This window comes from Syngnathus leptorhynchus, chromosome 1 (genome assembly GCF_054491065.1).
Source record: "Syngnathus leptorhynchus isolate UIUO chromosome 1, UIUO_Slep, whole genome shotgun sequence".
Taxonomy (NCBI): domain Eukaryota; kingdom Metazoa; phylum Chordata; class Actinopteri; order Syngnathiformes; family Syngnathidae; genus Syngnathus; species Syngnathus leptorhynchus.
The window spans coordinates 18,195,676-18,209,205 of NC_141195.1; the positions used below are offsets into that span (position 1 = coordinate 18,195,676).

Below are 13,530 nucleotides of genomic sequence, written 5' to 3' on the forward strand. Positions count from 1 at the left end.
CATATTATCCAATCGCAATCGTTCTTGCTCAATGGCGTCTCCACCATTCACACTGAAGACCGTCTAAACCCAATCATAATCGAGCTTGTTCACAACTGCCACACTTCCGTTTTCGATAACGCACAAGAACCGTAAGTACAAATCTCTTACTTTTTAACGTTTAAAAAAAAAAAAAAATCATTTCCCCCTCTCAACAATGTCGTTTGTTACACTTTTTAGAATGTGACACGAATATCATACTTTACGTTGTAAACACTGAGCAGAGAACAGTCGTCTGGTTTCAAAGATGCAGCGTCATCCTGTAAGAGTAGACGACAATTAGCCAGAATATTGGAAAGCAAACGGGATATCAGTACAATATGTGGTAAAGAAAGGGAAATTACATTTATTTTTATTATCAATTATTTTTAATGTCATTTCTGATAACCACGTAAGAGCATTTTCCCGTCTTCTGTACCCCGCAGAAGTCGTCGTCTTGTCTTCAACATCACCATCATCATTATGGCTTCTGGAGCTTTGTTCCCCAGCATGGTGTCTGGCACTCGTGGCTCCTCCAGCAAGTACCTGGTGGAGTTTCGAGCTGGAAAGATGACCATGAAGGGCAGCACGGTGACGCCCGACAAGCGCAAAGGTCAAGTCTACATCCAGCAGACGGATGACTCCCTCATCCATTTCTGCTGGAAGGATCGCACTACCGGCAATGTGGACGATGTACGTAGGTGCTCTTTGGGAACATGTTTTCAAGATTTATCTTTCAATTTACTTTTACTGCTACTTGATCATCCACTGTAGTGAGCAACGGAAAGATTCACGTATACCAAACACCGCTTTTGAACGACTGTCTTCTGTTGTAGCTAATCCAGTAAAGGATTTTCATTTTGGTGTTCAAATGCAGGACCTGATCATCTTCCCCGATGACTGCGAGTTCAAACGGGTCAGCCAGTGCACCACCGGACGTGTCTACGTACTAAAGTTCAAAGCTGGCTCCAAAAGACTTTTCTTCTGGATGCAGGTATACTGCCTGGTGGTTTGAAGCCCCCCCCCCCCCCCCCCCAACACATTACATACAAGTCTGTTTGGATTTCAGGAGGCTAAGACTGACAAGGATGAGGAGTACTGTCGCAAAGTGAACGAGTATCTCAACAACCCGCCCATGCCTGGAGCACTGGGTAGCGGGAGCAGTGGAGGACATGATCTGTCCGCTCTTGGAGGTAACACACATGCATTAGCATGTTAACGTCATCTTTATTGTTGTGCAATGTCCAATTAAAAAAAATACTCATATAAAGTTGTAGGAGTGGGTGTTATGGCAAAAAAGGGAAAAAGATACATTTGATATCGTCAGGTCCTCATATATTTTGGCAGTTTAAAAACATTTGTGTCATTCTCTGCTCTTGTGTAAAGGCGAGGGAGGTCTGCAGAGCCTTCTGGGTAATATGAGCCACAACCAGCTCATGCAACTGATCGGACCAGCCGGACTCGGCGGTATCGGTACGTATGATGACGCTTGAGTGATGCCGGGAGTATTTTGTGATGTTAATTGACAAACGGCGCTGTCGGTCCCAATCGCAGGCGGCCTTGGCGCACTCGCCGGCCCAGGGTTAGCCAACCTCTTGGGCAGCAGCAGTAGCAGCAGCAGCAGTAGCGTTCCAGCTGCCAGCAACTCCTCCACGAGGTACCCAAACTTTATATCCAAATATATTTTTTAGAATGGGATTATGTGGATTAAAGGATGCTGAAAGACCTCTTTTTGCTCCATCTGGCAGCCAATCTACTGTGGTCACGCCCACCTCGACTTCCACCGCCAGTCGCCTCGGCTCCTCTCAGACATCTACCGTGCCTGTCAACCCGTCCGCCGCCACTGCAGCCTCCCCGCCTGCGAGCACCCCGCCCACGCCCACACCTGCTGCGTCGTCCTTGGCCGCAGCAGCGGGGGCTGCAGCAAGTAACCCCACGCAGCCCATCCAGCTGAGAGACCTGCAGAGCATCCTGGCGACCATGAATGTGCCTGCCGGTGGCACAGGAGGTAGGAAGGTCAACGTTGTACCTGAATTGCATCATGGCAGAGGGCGTGTGCGTATGCTGCAAAACCCCACTAATCAAACCCAAATTTGTTTTCATGAAATAAGAGATCAACTTTATTGCCCCAGTTGGGAAAACAATGTGATACGTTTGATTGTTGTTTAACTCTTTGACTGACATCCCTTTTCAAAGCAAAGGTCCCCTTGTTGTTTTAGATCGTTTTGACAGACACCATTTTTTTTCTTCTGTGACAATATAAGCACATATTCAGGCGAAAGAAGACACTCTTCTTTTACCTGAAATAATATTGTTACAAGTATTTTCTTCTCTTTTGTAATCTGCTGTAGAACATGGATTGGTTTCAGCAAAAACAGCAGTTTCTTACCAAACAAGCCGAGACAATACAATACGTTATTTATATCGTGCTTTCACAACAGCTGTCACCGTAACAAAGCGCTTTACAGAATATGTAAGGTAACAACACAATTCAAAAAAACAAGCTAGAAGATAGAAGAAATGCAAGTGGCCGTCAGACTGGGAAAGCCAATGCGATTCTAAGCCCAGATTGTTTCCCACAGTGGACCTAGCTACTGCCCTGACACCAGAGGTGATGGCTCCCATCCTGGCCAACCCTGAGGTGCAGCAGAGGTTGCTTCCCTTCCTCCCCAGTGGGGAGTCACTGCTCCAGAGCTCAGACGAGCTCCACAACACACTCAGCTCACCGCAGTTTCAGCAGGCAAGTTCACTTTATAATTTTGCTTTTAGAGTCTTACGCAGTTCAAGACCCACTTATAGGCATTTTAAGTTACACCTGAGCAATTTTAATCTTTTTAAACTGGGGACAATGCAAGCATCCAGTGGAACAACCTGCAAGCAAACTTTAATTGACAATGTGAACATTTTTACAAGAATTAAAGAAAAGCATTTTCATTTTGGTGTCTTTCAAATTTTAACAAAAGAAATATAACTATAATCGGACAGGTTGGTTGTAGTTGGTGGGAGGGGGGTGTTAACATTTTAAGGCCCACCAACTTGGCTTGTGCAATCACAAAACTTGAAAACAAAAAAAAATCCTAGCTTTGCACAAAATTGACAGCAGAGGGCAGTGTATCACTTTTCAGTTGGTCGACTCAATAGTGTCCCAAAAAGACCTACATTTGCTGGGAATACTCTGAGGTTCTTATTTGGAGACCGCCACATACTATGGCATTATGTTGAGACTTTCCAAACATTCTAAAGCTGAGCAGACGTTCTCCCTGGGGAAAACTTCTTTCACTTTCTTGCCGCGTCATAAATGAGAGGCTAACGGCAGAGTTTTCATAATTCATAATAATAAACATTTTAACTTCACTTACTAGAATTTACTATTCACATCCACTCCGGGTTGACGTTCACATTCAGTCTAAACGTAGTGTTTTTTTCCCTCTCCTTTATTAATTAAGAAATAGTTTTAAATAAATAATAAAGTTGTTAAATATCAGAATGAAAACCAAGTTAAATGGTCATGTCCTCTATGTATTTGTTTCCTTCAGGCCATGAGCATGTTTAGCAGTGCTCTGGCATCAGGGCAGTTGGGGCCACTGATGAACCAGTTCGGGTTACCCACAGAGGCTGTAGATGCTGCCAACAATGGAGGTCAGTGATTTACACGCACTTCACACTTGATCACTGCTAGGGATTAGTAGTAACACGCTTCCATCAGCAGTATTAACAGAGTGTAGTTAGGGAAGAAATATTTTTTTCCCCCCTCTCTTTAGAATAATACAGCCTTGACACTGTCAACCAAAAGGAACATTAGCAATTTAAACAGCATTTTTTGAAAATGTTGTCTTCTACCTTGTCTGCAGATCTGGAAGCATTTGCAAAAGCAATGGAGACAGAAACAAAGTCCGAGCAGGACGGAGACTCCAAAGACAAAAAGGATGACGATGAGGACATGAGCTTGGATTAAAAAAAATGATACTTATGTATTTATTTAGCTGATGGTATTAGAGTATTAGCTTCTTCAATACATTCAATAAAGATACTTACAAGGACTACAATCAGCGTTCTACTTTTATCCTACCCACAAAGCACAGGGTGGTGGGGGTGGTGCTAGTCAACTAGTCAACCAGTCAACCTACAAATTCTTTTGGTGGCATGTGCTAAGACATCCACAAAGTATTTTATGAAGCCTTTATTGAAGTGTTATTTGTTGTAACCCAATGGTGTCAGTAATGACTTATGAAGCCTTGCTGTTTCCTCAAGTGCTTTGTGTGCTTGTGTGATTAATGAAATGGATACTCGCAGAATTTGCAGAATTTGCCCGTTAGTTGACACTTTGCTATTGCCTGTGACCAATATGACGGTTTAGTTATAGTCATTTTTAGTTAAAAAAAAAAAAAAAAAAAGACCATCAACCAGTGCTGACAGACAGGTTCATATATATGCTTGTGAATTTACCAGTTAATCCACAGTATATTCCCACTAGGGCTGTCACTAACAAATATTTTTTGAAATGATTATCCTATCGATAAATATTGCATTGATTATTCTGTAATGGTTATTCAATGCTAGTTTATATGTAAAAAAAATAAAATAAAAAAAAAACAGCTATGGTTGTGACCAAAACAAGATTCTGTTACAAGTGAAATGAGTTTCTGTCATAGGGCACTGAAGCTTGGTCATCAGTTAAACCACTTCTCCTCTGCATCAAGAGGAGCCATATGAGGTGGCTCAGGCAATTTCATCAGGATGCCATTCTAGTGTGGCGTTCTGCCATATATTTACATATATATCACTTCCTTTATCTGTCTCTCTCTTTGCGCATGTATATGCTATTCAAAGATAGGAGTGAAGGTGCTTTGCACCAATGTCCAAATCACATTACAGCATGACAAAGCATTGTACTGATGGCACGTTGCAATGACTCAACTGGGAGGTAACCCCCCCCCACTCCATACACACATGAGCCTGGCATGTAGCACCCCAGGGGGGCCATGGAGTGGGCGGTGCATCTTGGCCTACGCACACTGGCAGCGGGGAGGCAGGGCAGGCAAGCGGGAGGAGGATTTTCAGTTTGTGAGAGAGGAAGGAAGGGAGAGACAGCACATTCGCCTCCGCTTGACACATCGGTGTTGACAAAACGAGTCACGTGACCCGCAGGAAGATGGCGCATCTTACGCTACATTGCAGCCTCCTCTCGATTCCTCTTGCGCCAAATCGGACCTATCTAAACTGCGACCTCGACGCAAATTAACATCTCATTTTTATTCCCTCTCGTCTCATCCGTGGACTGCAGAAGATTGTTTTTCTTTCTTGAGAAAAAAAAAACATACCGGATGAGTAGATTTTTAAAAGCTACCTGCGCTTGACTCGAAATGCGGCTGGAATAACACCTTTGTGGAGACTGCGAAGCGCGTGCACGTGTGCGCGTCCCCTCCAGCTGGTCACGGAGACTGCATCAGATTGGCGATACACGCCGGGAAATAATAATAATAATATTTGAAGACCAAAAGCAGTGATTTTTCATGCTCCTTCCTCCCGGCCACCATTACTGCGCACACCAACGTCAGAATTCCAGTGGAGTCATGTAGTCCGAACAACCCTCTCGTCCACTTCATCTCATTTTTTTTTTTCAAGCCGACATCATCTGATTTCATCGAAACAATGTGGCACAAATAACCAAATATGTGGATCCCTACCGAAGAGGAAAAAATCGGAGTTGGTGAGTCAACTGCATCTTTTTATTGTTCATTATAGCTAGCGTTTGTTGTTCTCTATTAGCCTCGGAATAAGGTAAACCCTTTTGACATAAATCAATCAGTCCATTTTAATCTATTGTGATCAAGAAACACATTAGACCCAATGAAAAACAACATCCACTTCTAATGGCTGCATAGCAGGGAGGAGGGGAGGGCGGACGGGTTGATGAGATTGCGTGGGATGATGCAGCCTCCAGCCCGAACCACCACCTCAGAGATGAGATCTCAGTGTGCTCAGGTGTTGATGGAATGAATCACACCTATACCCGCCGCAGAAATGGAAATGCGTCAATTTGGCATTTTCTACACTGTTCTAAGTGGAGGGTGATGGAGCTAGGGGGGAGGGGGGGGAGGCGATTGGCGTTGCAACAACCACCAGGGGGCACTCTGACCCCAACAGGTGTAAGCCGGGTCCACCTGTGGACTTCTCTGCATGGGGGGGGTCGGGGGGGCTTGCGCACATACACGTGTGTGAGAGGAAATACGGACTGCTACACGCACGCGCGCACACGCGCGCGCGCACACACACGCTTATATAGCGAGAGACAGATTGATAGATAGTTAGATAGATAGATAGATAGATAGATAGATAGATAGATAGATAGATAGATAGATAGATAGATAGATAGATAGATAGATAGATAGATAGATAGATAGATAGATAGATAGATAGATAGATAGATAGATAGATAGATAGATGGATGGATGGATGGATGGATGGATGGATGGATGGATGGATGGATGGATGGATGGATGGATATATCTCCACCCACACCCACCAATGCTTGCTCACTTTGTTTGAGCTCATTTTTAACTACAGTTGAAGTACATAAATAAATCGTCTTTCATATTTTTCCGTGCTTCATTTCCTTTTATTTTAGTGGAACCCTAACCTGCAAAGATCAAAACACTTATGAATAATAAATCAGTTTTTTATTATTGTAAAACAAATTAACATATTGCTTGAGTTTTTAAAAAAAATGCATGGAAAGGGGACCTTTAAAATCCATTTGCATATTAAATCTAAAATGCAATATTGAGGGAAAAATAGCAATTTGATTATTTTTCAAAATGTTTCAAACCTAAACTTAACATAACAGCCTTGAATTGCGTCCCCACAGACTTTTTACGTTGAACTTTTTTCACTGAAACAAGGCCGTGAATCAAATGGCTGCATACACTTTGTGGCTCTGCGCATGTGGTTCACGTGTCCGGTTATGTCATTGCACATTAAGTAATCAAGTCGACTAATGGTGCTAGGTCATCACAATTCGTAATGGACATTTCTAGGATCTGATGTAATCCAATGGCAGCTGCTGGTGATTCAATCGAGGGGAAACTCAAAACATCACATGACCGATGACAAACGAGGCCTTGGTTTTTGTGGAATATGTCATTGGTTCATTCCATGTTGCCGCATAACACTGGAAACCCCGCGCCACTTTGCAGGTGTTGTCGGCGTTCGTAGCGATTTTAACCTTAGTTGGCAAGTTAGAAAAGAATACTTTATTCTATTTTATTTATTATCTATTTGTTAAGAGTGCATTTGGTACAGTGGGTTCGAGGATTGGCTCGTTGTGATGTTAGAAACTTGTATTTATTCAGGGTGGTTCACAAACGATGTCAATTTTATTCCATATTTGCACTAGACACTTACTGCTAAAACTGGCAAGCTGTCACCCCTGAAATTTAACAACTGGGTCTTGCGCTTTGTTTTGCATTTCTAAAATACAAAACATCCAAATGTGTGGGTTAAATATTGCTGTCGATTACTAAATACCTACGTATGCGCAGATAGCAAATTTTTGGGTGACACAGCCGAGACTGACTTGTTTCTTTTGTTCAGACCGAAGCATTGTGATTTTTACTTTTTTTTGCCTTGACCCGTAGGTGCACGAGCATTTGATGCCATGAGAAATGAATCACTCCTCAACACATTTGCTTGAAATGCTTCAAGTGTGTTAAGAAGCTTCATCTCGCCATATGTAAAATTTTGCGCTTTGACTGATGTAAATAATTCGTTTCGTGCACTTGCAGGGGTAGGTAACTCTTTGGGAGCCTACCTGTTTTAAAAGTATCCCGACTCAACACAACTGATTAAAATGATCAGCTCTGTAGAAGCTTGCTAATGACCCTGATCATTTGAATCAGGTACGTATGTGAGCGAGGGAAAGTTTGAAAACAGGCAGGAGAGCGGCTCCCTAGAACCGGAATTGCCTACCCCTGGTTTGTCCAATCTAAAAATTTGAACTGTATGTAAAAGTAATTCTTAAGCGAAACAGACTTTCACATTTCTGGCATTGTTTGAATACAAACGGATCAGACGAGGACAGTGGAATGAAAGGAACCAAGAAAGAAATCAACTGGTTTCAATAATACACTTTGGGTGAAGACGTTGTAGGTAATGTCTTTTCAAATCAAATGTTCTCAAACCACAACATTCCATTTCTAAGCTCAAAAAGTTTTCAATGTTGTACGTGTAACTTTTTGATGATATCTCACCTTTCTCTGTATTCCTCCCTCGAGGGCTTTTGTACATTCAGGTAGGAATGTGCCTCATCGGTCCCTCAAACAAGGTCGTTCAGCCGCACGTGTTATATTTTCACGAGTAAGAGCTGGAAAGCATTTTCATGGCTCTCTCCTCTGATATATGCAATACAAAACAAATGGTAAACTTGCTCGATTCATGGATGAAGTGACGTACATACACTGTAAAGAGTTTAAGCGTAAAATAATCGTCAATGAATGGCAGCCGAGACGCCATTTCGATATCCAAGTAGCTGCACATTTACCACTCGGACATGCCGGGATTCGAACAGCACACACTTCAGTGGCTGGATGACCCGCTCTGTCTTCTGAACCACGGCCGCCAAAGTAGTTTAATGTCTCTTTTATATTTCTTGTGTACCTTCTTTTGTTTCTGGGCAGACAATATGACAAGCCCAACTGTAATGTGCCTGTCAAACTGTAAATAAGTGTTTGGTTAAAATGGCCCCTTTCGAAGTATTGATAAGGATTGATTATTCATGTCTGGTTTTTCCATCTTTAGGTTTAGACTGTCTGGCCAAAATAGAGCCCCCACGATCCCTGTGGTTAATATTAATGCAAGGCGATTTATGAAGAAAGGGTATTTGTATGTATTTACTGTCAAGCAGTCAAGATGGAAATGTGATGCCTAGCTTCACTGCTTGACAGAAAATAGCGTTTCATACTGTCAAATGACAGTTTATTTTTCTTACTCAAGCATTAACATGAATTTCCATGAGAGGATGAAGATCAATGGGAAATTAGTTATTTGTTGTTATTGTGAATTGACTGATTTATCTGTTCATTTACAGGCTATGGGTAAATATTCAAGAGTATTTAGAAGTAAAACAATATTTAGTGTATCAATACAGCACATGGTTTCTTGAGGCAGTACTGTGGAACACAAAACTGAAAAGTGTTCTCAGAGAAAGGCCAACATGGACCCATTAAGGTCCCGTAAGTTCAAATGCATACTAAATGTGACACGAAGAGATTTCAAACTTGCATTCATGTTGTTGTTTGCTAATGCGTCTCAGTTGCACGCTTGCTTAAAACTATGACGCACCTGGTGCAATATTCTTCTCAATTACCTGCAATCATCTCATAAAAGGCCCATTACAACACTGGGGTGTTTTTCGTCACTAATGGATTTGTATACCCAAAAGCAAACAAAACACACACACACACAACTGTGATTCTATTGAATTAAGCCTCTTTCTTGCGTCCAAGCAAGTTTCAAAATCACACGTCGTCCATTTTCGTAAGACTTTAATTCCTCTTGCTCGACATTTGATGGCTAAAATTGAAACATTTAGCAGGGACGTAGCCAGAATTTTTTTCTTGGGGTGGCCAATGTGACACAACACCTCAGTGAGGGGTGGCCGGGCATGCGTGTCTCATTCTTTATCATACCGTCCTGTTATCAGACACATTTTGGGACCTCGGAGACTTGACACTGATCGTCTCCCTGCGAAATTCTGTTTGCCTGAATAACATTCACTTGAATTTTTTATAAAAATCTTTCTTATTTATTTGCCTGACAGGAATTGCATACCTGATTTAGTCTCTGATTAGCTGAATGTCATCACCGACTGAGAGGGCTCTATTTTATTATGCACCATTTTCTTGCTGCTAAAAAAGGAAATAGCGACATAATCAGACTTTGAATCGATATATCAACGCAGTGTCAAAGTGTTCAAATGACACTTTTTCGTCTCTTAGCAATCGAGACAGTCAAACCAATTTAATTTCCATAGGACCAATTCATAACTCTACATCCCTCTACATATTAAGTCAAGAATACTACATTTACTTGGATACACATCCCTGTAAAATGAAAATGAATGTCTTCTACATCTGACAAACCACAGAGAAAAATATCGATTGGGCCCTATTTTGGTAGACTGGCGGCTAGTTTTCTGAAGCTGAGCTGTGATTGGTTGTGACCTAAGACCTGGGAGCTGTGATGTCATTTTCCGTTGACAGCAAGCGGCAAAATGGTACCCGCCTTGAGGTGGATAAAAACGGGTAAATTTTGCTGCATATCTCGCATTCCACAAATGGAATATCAAGACTCGTGTGGGCATATACAGCATATAATTGTAAATAATTTAATACGTTAATACCTAATACCTATACCAGAAAGTAATTCGAACGCAACGTGTTTTGTGCTGAGGGTGATAGAATGTCATATCCTTTTCAATCTTGCTTTTTCAAGCAAAATAAATCTCATAATGTTTGCCTATGATTATTGATTGTAAATTTGGAAAAAAGTTGATTTGTCTAGTGTGAACAGGTCGATCGATATAACACTGGAACGTAACCCCTGAAATAAATAAAGAATGACTAATTACTGTATTTGATCATCAACATTTAAATATAATGCAATAGAATTCCTATTATTGGACCAAATTTCTGGTTTAGTGATGAAATCCTGGTTGAACGCAACAGGATAGTCTGAACTAAATCTTTCAATGCTATTCACATACACATGACCATGCAAGTCAACTCAACACAACATTGTGTCATGTATTAAAAGCTATGTGGATTTGCTAACATTCTGCACTCCCAGCATCCTTTATTCAGCATGTTTTGCATGGGACCTTTAGTGGTCATGTTTAGAGGATATGCTAATGCACTGCAGCCTTAGACACAGTGAAAGCGTGTTTGCACAGAGTGTGAGTTTTCTGAGGTAGGACTCCGAAAACATGAATTTTTCATCCCTCTCCAACATGACAACTCCGCCCTCATTGATTTTCATCTTTTATAAATCAAACAAACCTGTAATTTAGGCATTTTTAAGGTTTTATTTTTTTCATAGGCCTACCTTTTTAAACATGACATGAAGTACTGGTATGGTCCATAGTGGTGCGCAGCAGCTGTTTGCTTGCCATTTTAAAATACAGTGCCCACATCCTCCAAGCAGTTACGGTGAAAAGAGTGCTGCAGTTTGTCGCTGGTCTGTTGCCATAGTAACCCTCACAGAGGAACTGAGCACCCGTTACTCCGAAACAAGCAGCAGATCCGAGCCAGAGCCCCCCCTTATTTTCCTCCCCCTCACTGGGTCCCATGGCTAGTTCATTAGCATAATGATTCACAGCAAGCGGACCTTCAAGGGCCACCATTTGTGGGTTTTTAACATTGTCAACGGAGTGCTGTCATTATTAAACAAGTTTGTTTTCACCGAAGACTGTCTTCTGTATGTAGCGTGCTTCCTTTTGCTTCTTTAATGTGGCAGTTGATCCCTGAAGAAAAAACATGCCCTTAATTTGGGTTGAGTCAAATACTGTATCATGTTGCACATTACAATCAGGTGACACGGAAGATGTATGCAAATGCCTACTTGCTATTAGGGATAGACCGATTTTTTTTTCAAGGCCGATCGATACCTGTACCGATTATTAGTGGTTGAGTAGGCCGATGTTTTAAGCCAATATTCGTTTGCAGTAAAAAGGAACATTTTGGCACCATTTTTAAAATTTGAATTCATTTAAATGCCAAAAGGGCATATGTTTATTCAACAAAAGTTTTTCAAATTTACATTGTTTTCTTCTTTTTTTTAAAAAGAACAAAAACAAAACAAATGACATCTTCATAAAAAAGAAATATAATATCCTATCATGTAAAAAGAATCAGGATCTGTCTTGGTGAGCCAAACTACAACAAATTTTCTCTTGATTAAAGTTTGAAAACTAAGTCTGGCATCGCTTAGAAAGTTAATTGAAAGTGAAACTATGTGAAAGTCAAATGTAAATATATATTTCTATATTTTAACAACTTGTGATAGCAAGGATTCTCTCATTCAAAACTAATATGCAGCATTAATTATATACTTCATATAAAAAAAGCACAATAGGCATAGGGGAAACTATTAATGTAATCCCTGACCCAGTTTTAAATTGATCACTTATCGGCCGTTGGATTAATAAAAAAGGCTGATTCCGATGATCAGCAAAATATCGCTTCAGATAATCGGCTCAGACATAATCGGCCCATTCACCTTTTTCTTCAGTCCCATGAGCCTTTGCGTGAATTATGGGTGCGACTTTCAGTATTATTAACTGGGAGTTTCTTTTATGGGAATAAATATCAACTCAACAAATGAAATATCTGTAGGAAGCGAAAGCCGTTGTAACAAATGGCTCACTGCTACTTCCGGTGTCTTTCAGGAACTTTGGCCTTCTGCATCAGAGCCCTCAGAAAAAAAAGTGAATAAAGCTGTTTGGCAACCCTCCCTGTGTGGGCTCCAATCCGCCAGCTCGAATTAGCTAAATATTGCTCACATTACAGGCTGCTTAAAGATTAATTAGTTATTAAAATGACAACCCACATTGGAGGTGAGGTGTGTGTGTGGAGTGTGGGGGGGGGGTGTAATACTTGCCTAAACTCTTAAAAGTATTTATTTATTTAAACCCTGTAAAGTGAAATCAAAGATTTATTTCTAAATACACTAAACATGTTTAAAGATAAATGCTGAAAAGACGACAAACTCTGTTGTACTCAGTTGTGGTGAAACATAAAACCCTATTTTAATTTTGCTAAATTGTATTTATTTTTTGGGTGTGGCCAAAACGGTGCTCGGTGACGGACGCGCTTGAGCGTCCAGCAGAAGTTTCCCCTATCCACTACGAAACCTGAGTCAAAAAAACAAAATGTCACAATTCACAATCAATAACTTTGAAAGGACTTCATTGCTTAGGCAAATCAATCACCGCCACTGAGTGGAGGACAGGTCAGGTGGGACTCGATGCTCCTCTTATGCTTCATTGTGTCTTTTTCAATCCCCCCTTCTCCGATCAGCTCAAGCACCCTCGTCACTGAGCTCTGTCACCTGACCTGAACGCAGCATTGCGGGCTCATTGTTTTGTTTTCTTCATTTGTGTACAGTTATCTGCAACTTCCGGTCACCAATATGTCAGGCCCTTGTCCTGGAGATTGGGGAGACAGTCCAGATTCTGGAGAAGAGTGAAGGTATGGTCTTTCCTAAACAATAGCTAAACTATTATTTTTGATTATACTGTAAATAGTAATGAATTTAATCATAGTGAGTATCCTAAGATGCTGAAAAAAAATCAACACACAGAAAAAATCAACACATTAACAGAATCCAAAAACTTTGGATTCTTCACATTATAAAACATTTGCTCACGTGCTTCTGGGAGACTTTGTGTACCGTTTGTCACCTTATAGTCTAGACAAGTGCGGGTATGGTAGATTCTTTACATAAAGGACACAAGCA

The 13,530-nt window shown here is 41.1% G+C and overlaps 2 protein-coding genes across 3 annotated transcripts in view; both read left to right on the forward strand.

Moving 5' to 3' along the window:
- The first annotated feature begins 22 nt into the window (after positions 1-22).
- On the forward strand, positions 23-4,681 carry adrm1 (ADRM1 26S proteasome ubiquitin receptor). Its single transcript, XM_085919452.1, has 10 exons — positions 23-131; positions 465-711; positions 896-1,012; positions 1,088-1,211; positions 1,405-1,491; positions 1,573-1,675; positions 1,767-2,026; positions 2,601-2,758; positions 3,555-3,657; positions 3,870-4,681. The coding sequence occupies exons 2-10, from the start codon at positions 502-504 to the stop codon at positions 3,971-3,973; spliced, it is 1,266 nt and encodes a 421-aa protein (XP_085775578.1). The 5' UTR covers positions 23-131; positions 465-501; the 3' UTR covers positions 3,974-4,681.
- Positions 4,682-5,100: 419 nt separating this feature from the next.
- The window catches only part of dock3 (dedicator of cytokinesis 3), a 42,920-nt gene continuing 34,490 nt past the window's right edge, over positions 5,101-13,530 (forward strand). For both annotated transcript variants that reach the window (XM_085919558.1, XM_085919567.1), the window contains exons 1-2: positions 5,101-5,728; positions 13,179-13,262. In XM_085919558.1, the coding sequence (XP_085775684.1) occupies positions 5,692-5,728; positions 13,179-13,262 (121 nt within the window). In that variant the 5' untranslated portion in view covers positions 5,101-5,691. The remainder of the gene's footprint in view (positions 5,729-13,178; positions 13,263-13,530) is intronic.

Coding starts and splice junctions, on each gene's coding strand:
- adrm1 (XM_085919452.1), top strand. CDS start 502: ATGGCTTCTGGAGCTTTGTTCCCCAGCATGGTGTCTGGCACTCGTGGC. Junction 1,013..1,087: donor GACTTTTCTTCTGGATGCAG/GTATACTGCCTG, acceptor TTTGGATTTCAG/GAGGCTAAGACTGACAAGGA. Junction 1,676..1,766: donor GCCAGCAACTCCTCCACGAG/GTACCCAAACTT, acceptor TCCATCTGGCAG/CCAATCTACTGTGGTCACGC.